The 20,962-nt window shown below is 43.0% G+C and overlaps 1 protein-coding gene across 4 annotated transcripts; it reads left to right on the top strand.

Annotated features, from left to right (window-relative positions):
• Positions 1-297: 297 nt before the first annotated feature.
• Positions 298-19,625, top strand: CBX3 (chromobox 3). Of its 4 annotated transcripts, none has more exons than XM_055123289.1 (7): positions 298-453; positions 1,595-1,646; positions 5,529-5,671; positions 8,092-8,254; positions 11,336-11,430; positions 12,344-12,472; positions 18,453-19,625. In XM_055123289.1, exons 2-6 carry the CDS (start codon positions 1,623-1,625, stop codon positions 12,468-12,470), a joined length of 552 nt encoding a protein of 183 aa, XP_054979264.1. In that variant the 5' UTR covers positions 298-453; positions 1,595-1,622; the 3' UTR covers positions 12,471-12,472; positions 18,453-19,625. The 4 variants fall into 4 exon arrangements, with proteins under 4 accessions (XP_054979264.1, XP_054979270.1, XP_054979258.1 ...); XM_055123295.1 differs by lacking the exon at positions 18,453-19,625 and adding an exon at positions 13,005-13,572; XM_055123283.1 differs by lacking the exon at positions 18,453-19,625 and having other exon boundaries at positions 12,344-13,572.
• The last annotated feature ends 1,337 nt before the right edge of the window (positions 19,626-20,962 follow it).

The raw sequence follows: 20,962 nt of genomic DNA, 5'->3' as shown, positions 1-20,962 counted from the left end.
ACCCCGCCCGGCGTTTGGAGGCACCCACCCCACCCCGCAGCGAGGAAGTGGGCGGAGCCCAGTTTTGGCGCCAGTCGCCGCGGCCGCAGAGCCGAAAAAACCAGCGCCGGTCCCCTAGCCTCCACCCCGCCACCCCTTCGGCGGACCCCACCCCCACCCCGCGGCGCTCGGCGGCGCACGCGGCGCTCGGCGGCGCACCCGCCGCGGCCCGGGGCTGCGGGCTCCTAGCTGCGGGCGCCGCGCGCGGCCCCGGGGCCCCGCCGCGCGCGCGCCCGCCCGCCCCGCCCCTCGCGGCCGCCCGGCGTGGGCGGCGCCTCCTCCCCCACCTCCGGCGGCGGCCCCGGCGCGCGCGGCGCCCCCATCCCCCACCCCCTCGGCTGTGGCTGGAGCGGGAGGCGCGCAGGGCCAGAGACGCCGCGGACGCGGGACCCGGAGCAGCTCGCAGGCGGTGAAGTCGGTGTCTTGGCTCGCGCGCGCTACCCGGGCGGCGGTGCTCGGGCTCGCCCCGGCGCCGCGGCGCCCCCGCTTCCCCGCTTGCCCACCCCCGGCGGCTTTCCCGCCGACCCCTGAGGCGCGCGCGGCCGGGCGGGCGGGCCGGAGCGTGGAGGGGAGCGGGGCGACCCCCGGGCGGGCCGGGCGGCCGCGCGTCGGTAGTTGGAGCCGGGCGCGTTGTCGAACGCGGAGCGGCGCGGGCTCGACAGCTGCATTTCCCCCACCCCTTTTGGTTTTCCAGACAAAGCGCGTTTGGGTCTCCCCTCCCCCATCCCGGAGGGCGCGGAGGGCCGCCGCTCCTCCCGCGCCGCGCGACCCCTCGGGCTCCCCGGGAGGGCGCCGCGTTCTCCCGCCGTGGCGCGGCCCGGCGCTGCGGCGGGCGCCCCGTTACGTGGCGGCCGCGGGCAGGGGCGCGCGGGCCCCGTGGCGCAGTGCCCTTGAGCCCCCGCGGCCTTTGTTTCTCCCGGCGGACGCGCTGACCACGCGGCCCGCGCTCCCGGGGGGCGGGCGGGCGGGGGGCGGCCTCGTAGGCCGCGGGCGGGACCCGGGGCGCCCGCCATCCGCGGCGCGGCCCCGCGGGCTTCCTTTTCCTGCGCGTTGGATGTTGTGGTTGTTTTTGGGTTCCCCCCCCTGAGCTGCGTGCTGGGGGCGGGTGTCCGGGAGCAGCAAGCCGCGGGACTGTTAGGAAGCGGTCTGCAAGGGGAAAGCAGCGGTAGCTCAGCGTTCTCGCCGTTGGCGCGTTGCGTCTGGTTCTCTGGACCAAGATACTGGCCATCTCGTAAAGATGCTTATGTAATAAGGCGTGCGTGAGGTTCGGGCCGGGGGGCGTTTGGGGCCCATTTCTCGCCCAGTAAGGCTGCCTTTGGTACTAGGGATCCCCAGCAGGGTTTGTGCACACTCGGTTGGAGCACCGTACGACGCTCACGTGTGTCGCTAATTGACGCTGAGCTCAGAAATGGCTTGTCAATGGATTTTGAGTCCCGAGTTTGATAAATACTGTTGCAAATGTGGGGGTTAGAGTCCAGATTAAGTTCAGTGTTTTAGCTGTCTTTGGGGGTCATGCAAACTTGCTTTTAATTGTAACTGTCATGCGTTTTTCTAGTAATAGCTCTTCAAGTCTGCAATAAAAAATGGCCTCCAATAAAACTACGTTGGTAAGTTAATGAAAATAAGCTTTTTAAAGCTTTTACTTAAATTTTCCCCCACAAACGATAATTTTGCATCTGTGTAGTTGAGAAGCCTACGTACATGTTTCTCAGTCCTTTTACCCAGGTGTTATTAGTAAGGAGGGATTAGAGGCAAAAGCCAACATCACAGCACGGTGTGAATTTTGCTGAATGTTTTTATCGTGAAATAAAATTACACTAATGTAAATACTGTAAACATGGACAAATACAGAAATAAAGCCCTGCTTGGGCATAATAGTCACTAGATCTCCATCACTGAATCCTGGAGAAATCTAGTATTTTAAGTTTTGCCCAGCTTACAGAACAGGTGCTCTGTACTTAGACTGAAGCAAAAATCCTTGACGTTTTTTAATTACTGTGGTTGCTTTGTCCTATATCAGAATTTTTCTAAAGTGTCAAAGGACCTTTAGATTATTGGTGTGTGAATTCTTGATTTTGCTTTATGGTGCCAGGGATCAGCCGAGGGCCTCACATGCAAGGCAAGTGCTCTGCCACTGAGCTCCATCCTCTACGCAACAGTATTTGGCATTTTTAATATACCAGACTATGTATGTGTCCTGGAAGTAGAGAACACAAGATAATCTGGACCTTTTGAGCAGTTAAATTTTCCCTCTTTTGTAGTTTCTGAGCCCAAAGTTACTGTTTCAGGTTGTATTAGGAAATCCACAAATGTGTAAACACGTGTATTTAACCATGCCAAGTTACAAGTCTTTTTTATTTCAACACAAGCACATTCACATAAAGCAAGAAATTCTAAGATATGGTTCCCTTAACGCATTGCATTAATATTCATAAGCTTATAAAAATATTAACATCAGTAAAGCAAAACTTTAGTGTTTGGTCTTTACATTTTCTACCACTTCACACTTAACATGTGCTACTAATTTTTAATTGGTGCTATCATTAGCATATATACTTAGATCACATTTCCTAGGCTACACTGAAATATAAAGTCTGCTGAATCTTTGTGTCATGAATGATTGCCACCAGTGACTTCCATCTAAGCCATCTGTGGAAGAAGCACAAAACTGCTCTTGCCCACTGAACCATCAGCCTAGAAATTGCATAATTTACGAATAAAAATGTTAATAATTTATCTGACTTTATTGTCACCTGTATTCAAGGATGGGAAAGAAATGAGGCTTTTAAGAATGAAAATAGATCCAGAAAACCATAGGTCCTTCTATTAAAATTAAATTGTTTTCATACACAGTGTGATAGTTTCTGTATTTTGTATTCGAGGTCTTCCTTTTTTAAGTCATCACAAATTCACATTTTAAAATCTATTTTCAATTGTAGTAGAAACTGGAGGGTTCCTTTAAGTAATAGGAAATGTGTTTTGACACAAACTCCCACTCATGATGAGTTGTGGGGAGGCAAGGAGTCTACAGGTTTAAGCCAAATAATTTTGAAAGGAATAAACACAGAACTTATCAGTCATAGTAAACAGGGCATGTTGCTGTATTTTTTCATCTTAGTATTTGTCCTTTTCTCTTTCTGTGTTTCCTTTTTGTGACTATAGTAGCCCTCTTGTTCTTAAGAACTGTATCATAAGTTTTTGCTTAAATTTTTCTTGCTCCTCCCACTGCCATTCTCATCTTGGACAGAAGCAAGAAACTATTTAAGCTTTTATACCCATTGACTGTTAAGCCTTGGACATGGTTGCTGCATTTTTTTTTTTTTTTTTTGCTTTTTGGGTCACACCTGGTGATGCACAGGGGTTACTCCTGGCTTTGCACTCAGGAATTACCCCTGGCCGTGCTCAGGGGACCATATGGGATGCTGGGATTTGAACCCGGGTCGGCCGCGTGCAAGGCAAACGCCCTACCCGCTGTGCTATCTCTCCAGCCCCAAGCTGCATTTTTTTTTTTAATCCCAAAGGATTTTCATGCCTTATTTAATGTACACTTCTAAATATTCTTAGCAGTCTTGAAGCATTGGTATTTTTTTCTGCTTGCGTGTTACATTGAGGGATGGCTTTAGTGAATGAGCAATTAAAATAACTGGTGGCATGGTTTAAGATGAAATGGGGAGTGGGGGGGGGACCAGCAGTGTTTGAGCCACCACCCATTAGTGGTGCTTGGGGACCACTCAGGATTCCAGTAGTGATCAGGAGCCGGTGTTGTACCCAGAATCAACCCAGGTGTCATGCATGCAGAGCATGTATTTCAGCCTTTTTGACCACGCTCCAGCCCCAAGTGGAATGATTTTAAAATGAACTCTAACATTTGACATTTTCTCTTAACAACTATTTTTGGGGTCACACCTGCCAATGCTTAAGGTTTATTCCTGGCTTTGCACTCAGGAATTATTCCTGGCAGTGTTTGGGGTATCATACGGGGTGCCAGGGATCAATTTCTGGGTCTGCCGTATGCAAGGCAAATGCTCCACCCACTGGATTATCACTCTGGCCCCTAAACAACCCATTTTTAATCCTTGTCACAGTTTAGGTTTGTTCACAATGGTGAATTAAGTTTGGCTTCATTTCTCTCAAACCTCCCCCCCTTTTTTTTTTAACTTAAGACTTGGCTTAAAGTGAATTTGTTAACAAAAAAGGTAGTATTAAAGGCCCTTTGCCTTCTGTATGACAGACCCATGTTTGTTCCCTGATGCCACCTGTAGTCCTGTGAACACAACAAGGAGTCCTGAGTACTACCACCACGGATGGCCTAAAACTGGGAGGGGAGGGGGGAGAGAAAGAAAGACCTTGGGGCCTGGGTACCAAGCCAACAGTAAGCCCTTGAGCACCTACTGGGTGTGGCTCAAAAACCCTAAACTTGCATAATTTGAGTATTATTAGCTAACATTTGAGAAACCAAGGAAGAGAGGTGAACAGTGTCTTGACCTGAAGACATTAACAGTATTTTAGGTTTGTTCCAAGTAGTTAGTAAATCTAAAGACTATAGAAGACTATCTTGTATTTTGATGGGCACGTGGGAAGCACATAGAAACCCAGAGGTGCCCAGGTGCTTATGAGCTATTCCTGGCTCAGCACTTGGGGGACCTGGTGTGCCAGGGACTAAATCTGGCCTCCCGTATGCAAAGCAGGTGCTCAGTCAAGCTATCTCCAACCCTGATCTTGCAGGGTTTTGTTTTGTTTTTTCTTCCAACCTACTCATGGTCTCCATGGTTGACCCTAAAATTGATTTTACAATTCTGAACCATATTTTTCTTCTGCAGTTACCTCTTATTTTGGGTCACACTCAGCAGTGCTTGGGGCTTACTCCTGACTGCACTCAGGGATCACTTGAACTTTTAGGGTACTGGGAATTGAACTCAGTTCAGCATGTGCCCTACCCACTGTACTCTGTCTCCAGCCTCATCAGTTACCTTTTTTCTGTTACAGCTTTTAACATGGAAGGGGGCTAGCGAGTTTCTAGTAGTTTGTAGTTAAAATTAATGGGATATTTTTGTCTTGGTCTTGTAGAGCACCACTTCTCAACAGGGCCTTTTGGACCCCTAGGGTATTTCAGGGATAGCACAGATGGAAAACAGGGGTGATGGCATAGGGGAAGGGTGGTAGACCTAGGAGACCACACGAAAGAAAGGTCAGAAAAGGATCAGGGCTGGAAAAAGGTTGTTGTAGATAGTATTTTTCAGATAGTGATTTTAATTGTATTTCAGTTAAGGGTACTGGACAGTGGGTTTAAGTTAAATCAACAGAATTAAGTATGCAGTTTTTATCTGTTGACTTTTATCTTTTCAGAAATGTTTGTCCTTGGAATATAGAAGTTAAAATTCAGATGTTGAATGACACAAGTAATGCAGTAATGATACTAGTAACCTAGCCTTTAAAATGTACTCAGAATCAACAAATGTTTCCTAAGTCTCTCTCTTGTTTTGTTTTAGCAAAAAATGGGAAAGAAACAGAATGGAAAGAGTAAAAAAATTGAAGAGGCAGAGCCTGAAGAATTTGTGGTGGAAAAAGTACTGGACCGACGTGTAGTAAATGGGAAGGTGGAATATTTCCTGAAGTGGAAAGGATTTACAGAGTAAGAAACCTCAGTGCTTAAGTGATGAATAAAATTTGTTTATAGATTGAGACCTTTTGTCAGTTCCTCATAGGTCTCTTTAAATTCAAAGACACCTTTCTCAGGGTATCTTGTGAGGTTTGTCATTAAAGAGTCAAGTCTTCCGGACAATGTAGTTGTGACCCAAAGATTTGAGACTAGTTGGTTTTACTGTGGAGAGTTAAATTTTTAAAAATGGAAAGTGCAGTTTACTATTGAATGCAGATGATGTACTAATTAGAATTCTTGCTCTATATTGTTTCCCTACTTAATAGAGGATTGCTACAAGTAAAGTGAGTTTTAAGAGTGTACATCATCAGGTCCTATGTTCCGTTTCCTATGAGTTGAGGCTGGGTGTTTTAATTTTGGTTTGGTTTTGGGACCGCACTTGGTGATATGCAGGGGACTGTGTGCCAGAGTCAGTTGCATGGAAGTCAAGTGCCCTAACCCTTTTTTTGGGGGGGGGGGGGTCACACCTGGCGATGCACAGGGGTTACTCCTGGCTTTGCACTCAGGAATACTCCTGGCGGTGCTCAGGGGACCATATGGGATGCTGGGAATCGAACCCGGGTCGGCCGCGTGCAAGGCAAACGCCCTACCCGCTGTGCTATCACTCCAGCCCCAAGTGCCCTAACCCTTAATACTCGTTTCCTGACTCCTAGTACTCCTTTCTCTCATGATCACTCTTTTAGTCTTGTAAATAACTCATGTGCAGAAATGAGAGCCTGTATGATCTATTTTAATTCTGCTTTAACACCAAAACCCAGCAGATGTATTTTGACAGCGACTATTAAAAATGGATAGGTAGGGACTGGAGAAATGGTGCAAAGGGTAGGACATTTGCCTTGCATGCAGCTGACCTGGGATTGATCTCTGGTACCATGTATGGTTCCTGAATCACACTGCCAGGTGTGAGTCCTGAGCACAGAGCTAGGAATAAGCCCCAAACTCCGCTGATTGTGGCCCCAAAACCAAAGGGGAGGGGGGCTGGGTGGGTAGGAGTATAATGCACAGTCATTACTTTTTCCACGGTCATTCACATTTAAACGGTCTCTGTGGCAGAATTCTAAGTTGAATTGAGAATTTGTGTCCCTATTTTATGATTCTAGGACCTGTAGTTGAGCTTAGTTATTAATAAGTTGTGTAGAGCACTTGCCTTGCATGCAACCAACCCTGGTTCAATGCCCTGCGTCTTACAGGGTCCCCCCAAGCCCCGCAAGGAGTGATTCCTGAGTACAGAGCCAGGAGTAACTCATGAGCCACTGTTCGGTGTGGCAAAAAAAGTCTGGATGAGAGAATGTTGTTCTTTCTAACCATTCTATAAAACACAAGGAAATAGTCACTGTATCCTTATATCAAGAATTTGAAAATGGGGCCAGAGTAATAATACAGTGGGGGTAGGGCCTTGCCTTCCACATGGCCAACCCAGGTTTAATCACCAACACCACAAAGAAGTCCCCCAAGACCCATTAGGAATGGGCCTGAAGCATGGAGCTGACGAACACCTAAACCTGCGCACTGCCAGGTGTGACCCTGCCACCTCCTTCCCAGGCCCTTCACCACCCCATCCTTACCCCCATGGCCAGAAAAGAGAATTGGAAACTTGAACTAAAGAGAAGACTTTTTTCCCTGAAGATAACCTACCCTGATTACTCCAGAGTTTGTGGGCCAGGGAATCACGCAGGCGCTCAATTCTGAATGTAGTATAGAAGCAGCAATAGATAATGTTAAACTAGCCTGTATTCTCATGTAGCATTTTGTGTATAGGGATGTAATTCAGAATTGTAAATTTACAAATTCACTGAAATTTTCAAATTTCCCTCAACTAAAGTAGTAAAGATTTAGATTTCCACCCAAATAAAAGTCTGTGTTTGATTTTTATGTTAGTGGACCCTGCATCCCACTTTGAGCACTCAGAAGAACTTGAAAATATACTCTTGAATTTGAGAAGCCACTTCAGAATTGTATTTTAAAAACCATATGAAATGCCCCAGCCATGGGCATGGTGCAGTTTGGAGTGGGAAATTGTATCTCCCCGCCCCCCACCCCCAAGAAAATCTAAAGTGGGTTTGTTGGGTTTTTTTTTTTGTTGTTTGTGTGTGTGTGGTTTTGCTTTTGTTTTGATGGTTTTTGTTTGTTTAATAACACCTCTTTCCTGTTAGAACTCAGCTCAGTTCAATTTGAAGATAATATGGCAGGTTGTGTACTTCTTGTAGGGACAGTGAAAGCAGACAGAAGGAAATAATAAGGTTCAAAAAAGTGAGGAAATATTAGCTGCAGTATGGAAGGCTTGCCTTTCCCTCCTTCCCCTCCCCATACCCTTCATATACATATTAAAATGGATTTGGATGACAGTGATTAACCATGTTTAACTGAATAAACTTTTTTTTAACTGAACACAGTGCTGACAATACTTGGGAACCTGAAGAAAATTTAGATTGTCCAGAGTTGATTGAAGCATTTCTTAATTCTCAAAAAGCTGGTAAAGAAAAAGATGGTACAAAAAGAAAATCTTTATCTGACAGTGAATCTGATGATAGCAAATCAAAGAAGAAAAGAGATGCTGTAAGTATAAAATAATTGCCCACCAGACTGGCTTTTTGTAAAAGGTTGATGGCTCAATTTTTTTTTTTTTATCCTGCTCTAGATAAACTTCCACCCCCCACCCCCTAGTTTAATAGCACAAGAAGGTTAGGCTTTGCCTATCCTGCATTTTATAAATGTAGTTATCATTTGTATTTCTGGGCTAGTGTTCTTTGGACAGATTTAGGATTTTATCCCTCTTCACATAATTTCCTAGTTTTCAAGACTAGTTTTACATACAAACATAATTTAGGTATTTGTTACTGGGTGGTGGAGGGGGTTCGAGGCAAGGCCACAACTGGTGATTTGTCGACAGAGGTTGTATGATTGGGGAGGGGGGTGCAAATCAGGATCATGTGTCCTTGGCCCTAAGTTTGATCCAGTCTTTGCTTCACTGATGTTTCTATAGGTTTCTATCCTCAACTGAAAGACAAATTATAGTAGCCTTGCCTATTGGCCTAGCATGCCATTTGGGAACTAAGCATAAAATATGATTTGTTGATTTGAAATTTGAACTGATATCAAGCACTTTGCCAATAGCCAGCTAAGTCTTCGTGGCATTAATACTGGAAGTATTACCTCTAGTTTTGCAGATGAGAATAGATTGACTACAAATTTGACTTGGTTACTTTAACAGATAAAACAAATGGTAACGTTGTTAATCAATATTTGAAAGTGAGCATACTTAACTGAAGCACTTAATAATAACAGTAGTTAACTTGATGGACTCTTCACAGTATGCCAGTGGTCTAAACTTGGATTTTTGTGGATTACAAAATACCCAAAATACCTAGGAGACAGATGGTATAATTATTCCTAAATGAACTACTTCACAGAGAGAATGACCCAGCCCAAAGCCACATCGATAATTAAGTAGGAAAATCTGGTAGGGATTCACTGACCTCAGCACAAGCTTCTTTGGTCTCAAAACCTCTTTTCACTCGAAGAAATTATTTTCAGCAGCCCAAAGAACTTAATGTTTATATGAATGGACTACCACACTTAGCCTTATTAGAAAGAAAAATGGAAATGTCAAAACTAATGTATTCGGATAAGGGCTGGAGTCCCACTTGTATGTGGGACCCTTGGGTATGGCCCAAAAGTCAAAGAAGATTTTTGAAGAACAGTTGAGCTGCAGAGATAGCTCAAAGGGCTGTGAGCGCATGCTTTGCATTTAGAGGTTCGGTCCCTGGCACCACAAGGTCCCCTGAGCACTGCTGGGTATGACCCAAAGACAAAAAACTAACATACAAATTTTCATGAAAATCAAGAGAGAATAGTGGCGTTTTGCATTTTTTTTTCAGTGTCCAGTTTCACATGTAACAGTTACATTACTGCATTTCATTTGCTGTGTTATGTTGGTAGTTATATGTAGGATGATCCAAAAATCACAGATAACCAAGGACGGGGGCACTGAAAGGTCTAGGGTGGGCGCCCAGGGTGACCGTGGAGGGGACAGTTTGTTTGCTTCACAATAGATTTTGAGATTGAGAGGGCACTGAAATTTTTCTTTCTGAGAAGTGGGCAGTGACCTGAATAAGTTTAGAAATAATTGGTTAGAGGGTTTAGGGGCCCTTCACTGTTCCCTTGGCTTATAATTCAGGTTGATTATAATGCCAACTATTCTTGTTTAAAGATTATGATTCTGGATTTCGTTTTATTTTTTTCTGTACACCTTTAAGTTTGACTTGTCACTGTCAACCCATTGCTCATCGATTTGCTTGAGCGGGCACCAGTAACGTCTCCATCGTGAGACTTGTTACTGTTTTTGGTGTATCAATTATGCCACAGGTAGCTTGCCGGGCTCTCCGAGAGGAGCGGGGGAATCAAACCCAGTCAGCCGTGTGCAAGGCGAACACCCTACCCACTGCGCTATCACTCCAGCCCAAGTTTGACCGTATTGAAGTTATTTTAACTATTTTTTTTTCTTTTTTGGGGTCACAGGGGGCTACTCCTGACTCATGCACTCAGGAATTACTCCTGGTGTGCCCAGGGGACCATATGGGATGCTGGGAATCGAACCAGGGTTGGCCTTATGCAAGGTAAACACCCTACCTGCTGTGCTGTGCTATCGCTCCAGCCCCTAAATGGTTTCTTTTTAATTAGGCAATAGAGCAATCAAAAATAAAAGTATTGTTTTGTGCTCCACACAGTTCTTATTTTTTGTTTAGTTTGCCTTCCAAGCAGTGCTCAGGAGGCCCAGGGATGCCAGAGCCTGACGATGTGACACTGCTGAGGCCATGTGGTGTCATGCCCAGGCCACTGTGGTTGTACCCTGCAGTGCCAGGAATCAGTCCCTAACCACTGGACTGTCTCCCAGCCCTACTGCCCTTGATTTTGAATTGAAAATGTGCCTTTTTGTCACAAGATCCAGAATATTTATTATTTTATATCTGTGTCACATATCAGATCTTTTTTTTGTTTTCTGCTCATCAAATTAATGAAAACACAGTCCAGTTTTTCTCTTGTTCTGGTAGGCTGATAGGCTACACCTGGCAGGGTTTGGGGCCTGCTCCATTCCCATGCTCAGGAAAGCATGGTGTGCTCTGGGGGTCGGGCTCAGGTTGGCATGGAAGGCCAGGGCCTTAACCACTGCACCATCTCCACCTTGTAGCAGGTTTTAGTACTGAAGACTCTTGGCTTCAGTTAGATGTTTCCTTACTGCCAAGTCTTACGAGGTATATATCATGGGGACTGGAATGATAGTACAGCAGGCAGGACACCTGCCTTGTGTGTGGCTAGCTTGGGTTTTGATCCCTAGCACCACATAAGGTCCCGTGAGCCCTGAGCATTGCCAGGTCTGTCCTCCAAACCAGAAAAATGCTGGTGAGATTGCTCAGTGGTCTTGAGTGCATACTTTGCATCCATGGGACCTGGATTCAGTGCTCAGTACCACATGTCGCACACACACACACCCTGGCACCACCATGAGTGTCCTGAAAGACCCAAAGAAGGTATATGTCATGAAACAAATGAGAAGTGACTCTTACCTAATATTTTCTCCCATATTCCCTGGGGAAGATATGGAAGTGTCTAAGTAAACATTGAACCTTTTCTAAACAGGCTGACAAACCAAGAGGTTTTGCCAGGGGTCTGGATCCTGAACGAATAATTGGTGCCACAGACAGCAGTGGAGAATTGATGTTCCTCATGAAGTGGTAAGTGTGCAAGGGATCATACTCTCTTTGTTTAATTTATGGGGCCATACCTGGCATGTTTGAGGGCTACCCATGGGTCTCTGCTCAGGGAGTACTACACGGCTGGGAGAGTTCGGGGTGCCGTGCTGCTCCAGGCTTGAGCCGTGGCCTCCCTCGTGCCTATGTTTGAAAGAATAGGTAAGGCTGAATTTTAATTTCTGAAGGCTTGCCTAAGATTTTCTAAATAGATTATTTCATTTGGGGGTTAGAGAGGGAGTGTGGTTTTGCAGAATTAGATAAGGACAAAATTATGAAGTGTTTGACTATATTTTGGGATGAGGGGGTCATACCCAGAGATGCTCAGGGGGTTGCTCCTGGCTCTGCACTCAAGAATTAACTCCTGGTGGTGCTTGGGGAACCATATGGGATCGAACCGGCTCTGCTCTGTGCAAGGCAGGCACCCTGTCCTTTGTATTATCTTTCCATCCCCCCTAATTACGATTTCTTTGATTTCTTTGTTGGTTTTAGAAGCACACCCAGCAGTGGTGGGGGTTGGGAAGGGAGCTGGGCATTGAACCTGAGCCACCATAATGCAAAGCATGTACCCAGCCTGATAAGCCGTCTCAGTCCTGAACCAGGATTCTTTTTTGGCTTTATTGATTCTTTTTATTTTGGTGGCCACATGTAGTGGTGCTCAGGGTTTACCTCTGGCTCTACTCGGAAATTATTCCTGGCCATGCTCAGGGGACCTTATGGGAGGGATGCTTGGGATCGAATGCAGGTCAGCTGTGTGCAAGGTAAACACCCTGCCCGTTATACTATCACACTGTCCCTCTTTTTAGAATTTTTTAAATGAATGTTTAGCAAGGAATAAGATCATATGAAAGACCTTTTTTATTTTTAACTGAAATAAATACTTTTCCCCTCACAACAGGAAAGATTCAGATGAGGCTGACTTGGTGCTGGCAAAAGAGGCAAATATGAAGTGTCCTCAAATTGTAATTGCTTTTTATGAAGAGAGACTAACTTGGCATTCTTGTCCAGAAGATGAAGCTCAATAATTGTACGCATTGCTTTTTATATATATTTATATATATATATATAAAATCTGGGTTTTGGTTTTGATTTACTTGTGTGAAGAAATAACTACGTTCTAATGAAAATCAAGTTTGATATGTTCATTTCAAGTAGTATGGGGGCTGGGGGAGGGTTGTGTGTGTTGGGGGGGTTAGTGGGGTTGGTTTTTGAGGGTTTTTTGCATCTAATAGCACTGGTTACTTCGAACAAATAAAGCTTTCTATAGTTGCTTTTTTTTATCAGAGAAGAACATTGATGCCATGGTACATTCGCATTAGAGAACAGCTTTACTAATTATTGGAAGGAAATTAACATAATCATTCATTCTGAATTTATGTTTAATTCTCATGCCTATGGGCCATTCTGGATATTTTGTTCATTTTGTTTTTTATTTTGTGTGTGTATATGTGTGTATATATATATATGCGTAAAATACATACGTAAATGGTTTTCGTTCTTTTATAAACATTCACCAAATGTTACAACCTTTTAAAACCATGAATAAACCCTGTTTCTAGGTTGCCATTTTTGGAAATGCCTAACTTTTCCCTGACGCTTTAACCTTCCAAATAGCTTGATTTGTGATTGGATAATATAAAAGCAGCTGCATCTAAAATTGATCATCTTGTTCTGCAGTCATATAAATCTGAGTTTATTTGAAAATTCTTGAAAAGGAAAATTGCATCTCTACCCAGACAAGCAAATTAAATCCCTGTTGTTTTAATTAACCAAGCAAGACTTGGTAGTCACTTAATATTTTCTTTTATGGACCATTCCTTTACAAGAAGTTGAAATCTTGGAACTTCTGAAGCTCTATTCTTGGAAACCTACCAGTTTTGATACTGGCAATATAGGGCTTTCTGTAAGAAATGGGTGAAAAGACTTGTCATCTAAAGTCTTACCTGTCGTCGTTCTTTGCCCTGACTCGTTCCTTACATGTAGGCTTGATCTTTTCAGTATTTGGTTCAGCAGAAACCAGGAAAAAAGATAACTTGATAGTAATCAGAATGTTAACCAACTGTATATTGTTTACTTTATTGTAAATACTGGTGAACAGTGGTCAATAAATAGTTTTATATTCCTTTATGTGATTAGACTTTTCTTTCTTTAATTACCTATGTAGTTGGAGTCAACACCCACACATGCTTATAAAACATACTACTAAATTAAATCTTTTGAGCTTGAGTTTCAAACTTAACTAGACTACATATTTCCTCAGAAATGTTTACTAGTGGAATTCATGCCCAGTTCAATCAGCTTAGTCAATGCCTGCACTAATAGCAGTAATCCTACATTATTTTTTTAAAAAAAATGTTTACTTACAGGGAAACAAAAATTAGTGTCATGTGATGTCAGTGAGGAATTTGCTTCAAAAAGGTGGAATTGGGGGACTGGAGCAATAGTACAGTGGATAGGGTGTTTGCCTTGCACCACCTGAGTGCAGAGCCAGGAGTGAGCCCTTAATATTGCCAGTTGTGACCAAAAATTCCCCCCCCCCCGACTCCCCCTCCCAAAATGAAATTTTAATATAGGTTTTTTCCTGGTAACCAAAATACAAAAGCAGTTACCACTTGTTCATGTGGAACATGTTTTGAATGTTCCTAAATCCCAAAAATAATGACCAGGTTGTGGCAAATACCACATAAAACCCAAAGTAAGACCTGCAGAGTAAAAACAAGGTAAAAATACCATGGGAATACAAAGTAGGAATTTATACTTAACAAAATGCAATCAGGATGACAACACATTGGAAGGGTGACTGGTGGTGTTACTGTGTTATGCCAGGTGTTTGGAATGGTTTGGAGATTGAGGTGTGAGAAAAAAGGGATCATCTATATTTTTGGAGAGATGCCACACCTGGAAATGCTGAGGAGCTACTCAGCTCAGTATCCGTGGCTCACATTGGTGTAAAGAGCAGGGAGGCCACTAACCTCACCTATGTCTCTCATGTCAAAGGTCAAGATACATTGGTTTATGTGGAGGATTGATACAATTGACTTCTTGGGTTGGTTGGTTTGGGGCTAGGGGTCACTCTAGGGGATACTGAGAAAACCATGTGGTGCTAGAAATTGAATCAAGGGCTTCTGCGTACAAAGCAACACTAGAACCCAGAGTCATCTCTGGCTCCCGAGTATGCTTGACTTGCCCTCCCATTTTTCTGCCACAGGAATCTGTAGATATTCAGAACATTGAACAAACCTGATGTAGGCTGCACTCTAAATGGTAACAGATCTCAGCCAGTCACATTAAATTGATCAAAATATTTACATCTAGTTTTATGCTACACATAACTTTTCTGGCACCTTAGAATTCATCTTATTAACAGATACACAAATCTAAATGAGACATTGATGTTCACAGAACTTAAATTTTTGGTGCTAGAGATAGCTCAGAGTTGAATTCAAGCTTTGCGTGCAGAAGGCCTGGTTCAATTCCAGACTCGAGCATCACCAGGTGTGTCCCAAAGACCAAAGAAAAGAAACTTTGCTGACTTGGTAAGTGTGTTCCCAGGGATGCCTCACTTACGACATTGAACACTTTTTCTCTTGCCTTTTGAGAGAGTGAAGGTGTTTGAAAAGCATAATATAGAAAGAGGCAGAAGATAACATATAGATATTGGTATGGATGAATTTGCGGGTTTCTTGATACATACAAAAATTATATTTATTCTGTAGTTTCTTTTTCAGGGGGCTGGGAGATGGGCCACATCCAGTAGTACTCAGGGCTTATTCCTGGTTCTGTGCTTCTAATAATATACAGTGCTAGAGATCAGACCAGGGTTGGCTGCGTACAGGCAAGCGCTTCAACCGCTGTAATTTCTCTCTGGTCCCTATACTCTTTATTTGGGCAACACACCCCACACTGTTCTGGAGCAACTCCTGTTATTTCACTTGTGGGGGGAACCAGTATGTCACTTCTGTCTGTACTCAGGTAGCTGTGGCACTGGGTATTAAACCCAGGCTTAACAGTATGCACACTTGGGGTCCAGGTGATAGTACAGCAGGTAGGGCATTTGCCATGGCCAACCTGGGTTTGATCCCCGGAACCCCAGGTTCTATCCCCAGCACCCCCATATGGTCTGAGACAGTCAGGAGTGATCCCTGAGCACAGAGCCAGTAATAAGCTCTGAGTAGTGCAGGCTGTGGCCCCAAAACAACAACCAACAAAAGTATGCACTCAAGCTCTGAGTTTTTCTCCAACCCAGTATAGTTTATTAAGTGAGAATAGCGTGTCTTAAGTACATTTGGGGAAGGATGATTTGGTTATTCCCAGCTCAGTGCTCTGGGGAACATGCAATGCCAGGGACTGAACCCAAGTCTTGTGCAACACAAAGCATGCATTCCTGTCCTTTGTGTTATCTCCCTAGTCCCAACACAAGTATTTTAAGAGGCTTAATCCTGTTGATAAACACATTCCTACTGATTTCAAAAATCCATATAGAGAATATACATACATACATTATACAATTAATATTGGTTATACCTGGCATAACAATGTTTGGGCCAAGGCAAACCCACATATATGCAACAGTGGTCTCCGAATTCTTACTGCTAGTGACAGTTATTGTGAGTTCATGGAATTTTATATTGATAGAAGCCTCTTTTCTCAAACTTAACGTTTTTGTTGGTTCTGCTTGATCTAGTCTTGTGTTTTGTTCATCATGGCGCATACGCATACAAGATCTGTTACTTTCACAATGATTCACAATACAAAATCATATACTGATGGATTTCTCAGAGTGTGTATTCTAGTTAGCAGTGCATGACGATAGTTCTTTGTAAGCCAAGTTCTGCTTGCCGTGATTTAGTTCATATCGGAAGTGGATGGCATGGGTCAGAGACATGGCTCAAAGGGGCCAAGGGCGTGTTTTGCAAGCAGGAGGCCTTTGCTCGAGAGTTTGTACCACATGAGCCCCTAAGTACTACTGCAAACAACACCCAAGTACTTAACTGGGAGTAGCCCCTGAGTACTTCCAGATGTCCACTCAAAAAAATAAAACAAGTGGATGGCCTATATTTTAGTTTAGGGCCTGAGAGGTAACTCAAAAGAGCTGAGTACTTGCTTGCTTTGCACGTTGGAGACCCAAGCTCAATACCCAGCACCCACGTGATCCCCCAAGCACCTCTGAGTGGCTCCAAAACAAAAAATAATTAACTCTAGTTTTGAAAGAACATTTCTAAAAATGTGTTGACTGTGTTATATCTTACCATATTATATTCATTTCTCGGTAATGCTATTTAAAACATGACTCAAGTTTGGGGCTGGAGTGATGGCACAGCGGGTTGGGCATTTGCCTTGCAGGCAGCTGACCCGGGGTTTGATTCCCAGCATCCCATATCCCTATGGTCCCCTGAGCACCACCAGGGGTAATTCCTGAGTATAGAGCCAGAAGTGACCCCTGTGCATCACCAGGTGTGACCTAAAAAGCAAAAAAATAAATTAATTTAAAAAAAAAAAAACTAAAAATGACACAAGTTTAATGTCTTGAATCTTTTAGCAGCTCTAGGAGTCAGAAGCTTGAAATCAGTCTCCCTTGGCCACAGTCAAAGTACAGCAGGAATGGTTCTTTCTGAAAACTGATGGCAGAATCCATTTCCTTCATTTTATTTTTAATTTTGGAGGCAATCTACTTTCCTTGACTCCTAGCCCCTCACATCTAGTATCTCAATAATTTACTTGCCCCTCTCCCTGGCCTCAGTTTTTTCATTTATTAGAGATAAGTCATGGGTTTCTGTAAAAATAAAACAAACACCTATAAGAAACTCAGAACAATACTACATATTTATTTATTTATTTATTTATTGCTTTTTGGGTCACACCCAGCAACACGGGTTATTCCTGGCTCTGCACTCAGGAATTACCCCTGGCGGTGCTCAGGAGACCATATGGGATTCTGGGAATCGAACCCGGGTTGGCCACATGCAAGGCAAACGCCCTACCCGCTGTGCTATTGCTCCAGCCCCAATACTACATATTTAATAGTCGACTTTGCTATATATTAGCTTATTCTTTAAAAATATTAAAATTTTAAATAGCGTATTAGCCTTATATTTAGTAGTTGGACTTGTTACATTCGTTTAATTCAAATAGCGACATAATAAGCTGTTGCATGGAAATTCCCAAATTAACCAATTCCAGGCCATGGGGTATGAATACTTGGGTTGGTTGGAATTTTTGGTTATTAGATTAACATAGACAATCTTATATAACTGTATGGTGGAAAATATGGATGGGTTCCAGAAACTAGTGAGATCAGGCTTACATTGATTTACTCTTCCATCTTAGCCACCTGTTACCCCATATCCTCACCTGTACTGTAAATTAACAGTGCTTGGAAACTGAAGAGATTGATAAGAGGTAAGGTGTTGGTCTTGCATGTGACCAACTCTAGTTCAATCCCCAGAAATGCATATGGTCCCTCCACCCTTTAGCCCCAAACTAATAATAATAAATTTATTTTTAATCATTCCAGTGGCAGCTTGTTTTAATTTACATGGCTCATATTTTCATCAGTATTAATTTTATACTAAATATCATTTGCATTCCTCTATAAATTGCCAATTTTACAAAATTTTTTAATTGATAGACTTCCTTTTATAGTGATACTATTAATATTCTGAGGGTTTTTTTTTGCAGATATTTCTCCATGTTTGTATTTTGACATGATTTATGATATCTTTTGTTTCAAATGTTTCATTTTTATGTGGTCAACTTGTTAGTCTTTTGTCTTCTGTATTTCCTGTCTTCTGTATTTCCTGTCTTGTTACAAAAATACACCTTTCATCCTAAAGTTGAACTGATAGGAATAGTCTTAAATAAATTATTGCTCTAATATTCATAGAGTCATTTTTATTGTCAGATCTTCAATGTTAGATTTTATTAGATGTTATGATGGTTTCTTGGTTTGTGTTTGCCACTACAAAGAAAGTGCATAAACAGATAAATCTAAAGTTTTTCTTTTTCAGAAAGGGCCTGGAATCTGTTCAAACACCTGGACAAATTGGTTTGGCAAGATCCCTGAATTTAATACCAGTTAGAAGAGGACACTTTGACCGGGAGTTTATTATCAATAAGCTACTTTTAAAATCTCTGAAATTTCATTAGTGTCATCCTCAATGTGCTCTTCTCTTCCCTGTGCTTTCCTTGTGGTAATTGAAAACAAATTAATACCCCTGTTTAGAAGCCAGACCTCTGGCTCTTAAGAAGTCTGTCAGGAGCTGACACTGCACAGGATGTTTGTGTAGTCAGAACTGTGGACTGGAGTGGGAAAGATTAACAAGAAATCAGTAGACCTTCAAGGTAACCAAGAGCATTTCAAACATTGTTTTCCCAACCTTCTAAGTGTGTGTCTCCCCCAGTCAATGAAGACATCTGTTAGCAAGGAAGGGGGAAATAAATATATCAGAAAGGAAACGATGAGAAAATCCTAAGTTTTACTGTGATTGTTATATCCACTTTCTGTTTCCTTCACCCAAAGAACATCTCAGGTTTGTTTTGCCTCTCTGAAAGGCCCATCGTTCAGACTCTTAGCTGGGCTTTAAGTATTGGTACATTCTCTTAGAAGGCTAGTGAAGACAGTGTTTCATTTTATTTCCAGGTTTCTTTGTGATTTGACAGATAAAGTTGAATGGCTGTCTTAATTTTGATCCTTATAAAATGCATCATCTTTATGTTTTATTAAATCAATACAAAATTGGATAGCAAAGAATAAAAGAAAATTTTAACAAGAAGTGGAATATGAATAGTATGCATAATTGTAATATGGTATATAGACTGTTGTTGAATAAATGATGTTACTCCTTTGAATATTCACTGAAGAGGGGGATCAATTTTAACATCTTCAAGTTCTAGTAGTTGCTTTGATGTAACAGAAGTTCTAGATGCTCATCTCTTTTTGACACCTTTTTTATAGCTTGATTCTTTTCTGAACACAGTATCTGTGAATGTGCTGCACTTTACAGCTACCTGACAATCATCCACATGTCTGCTAACAGAAAACAGTTAAGGAGGGTGGGCCTGGGGTGGTTGGGCTTTTTGGTGGGGGTTTGTCTGTATCTTCAAATATCTATATTATGTTGGAAGATTTCTGCAGGCAATCAGGTCATCTGGAGAAATACAAAAACTTGAAATTGCGTTCACTTGGAGTCTTTATTTTCTCTTACAGACCATCTTTTTGCTATACAAACAAATATAAATATATTTTCATACAAATATATATAAACAAATATATAAAATAAATATATAAAACCTCCATGAGCATACATACAACTTTGTGGTTCCTAAGGGAAGTAATTGAATACTGTGCTAAATTTATACTGTATCTCATGCAGTCCTCAAGATAACCTGCTAGGGTTGATATGATTGACTCCAGATAACCCTGTCTAAAGGTAAGGAAACTAGGGCCCAGCAGTTAAAGGGGGCCGGAGAGATAGTGAAGGGGTTAAGGCCCATGCCTTGCATGCAGCAAGTCCTATCCCTGCCACTCCCCTTGCACCACCAGTAAGCCCAATAGGACAGCGCACATCCTTGGACCCTCGAATTAACTGCCAGCCTGACTCACTGAGGTTGCCAGAAAGGCTGCCTGACTTCCTGAACACGACTTGGGAAACAACCCCTGGGACAAAAGTGAAGTCCGCGCCTGAGAGAGCAGAGGTTGCAGCACTTGCCTTACATGCAGCTTGGCAGAATAATGGCTCAAATCCTGGCACCCCACGTGGTTCCCCAACACTGCCAGGAATAGCTCCTGGGCACCAGAGCCAGGTGTGACCCCTGAGCACTGCTGATACCAGGACTCAAACCAGGCCTCCAGTATGCAGAGTATGTACTTGGCCCATGGAGTTCTCTCTCCGTCCTGAACATAGGGTTTTTGTCCACTGTAACTACCCAGTGTGTATTTGTAGAATAAAGTAGCTTCGGATAACTTAGGTTGGGAACGTGGCTCCATCATGGTTTTGCAGAAGTGAATTCCCGCACAGCTGGTACCCCCAAGTACAGGAGTCACCCCAGAACTAAAATGTAAGAAAAATGATTTGTTTAACTTGGGTTGATTTAAAATAAATGCCATAAGGTGAGAAAAGGAATCTAGGGATAATTAAGTTTTAACTGAAAAATAATTCAGAGGCTTTGGGCATCTTATTGAGATATCCCATTTGTTCCTTTTGTGTTGTTATGCCTAAAATACATGTGGCATAGTGTGGCTGAAAGCAGCAGATACCGAATGCAAACTTGCTCTGAGATGGGAAATTGCTCTTTGATCTAATACCTCACCAACAGCGGCTCAGAGTACTGATTTTGGACTTCAACCCCCTGGGTTTGAAATTCAACTCAGCGATTCTAGTTTCTTAATCTACCTAATTAATTGCATCTTTAGAACTCTGAGGAGAAGAATGCAGATTAGATTCTCCTGTTAAGTGAGAAACATGGACACCTAGAACTAATAGGACCAGATGAACTCTACCAGTCTCCGCAGTCAGTC

This window comes from Sorex araneus, chromosome 1 (assembly GCF_027595985.1).
Source record: "Sorex araneus isolate mSorAra2 chromosome 1, mSorAra2.pri, whole genome shotgun sequence".
In the NCBI taxonomy this organism is placed as follows: Eukaryota; Metazoa; Chordata; class Mammalia; order Eulipotyphla; family Soricidae; genus Sorex; species Sorex araneus.
The sequence above is the reverse complement of the archived record's forward strand: the minus strand, read 5'-3'. Positions and strand labels throughout refer to the sequence as shown.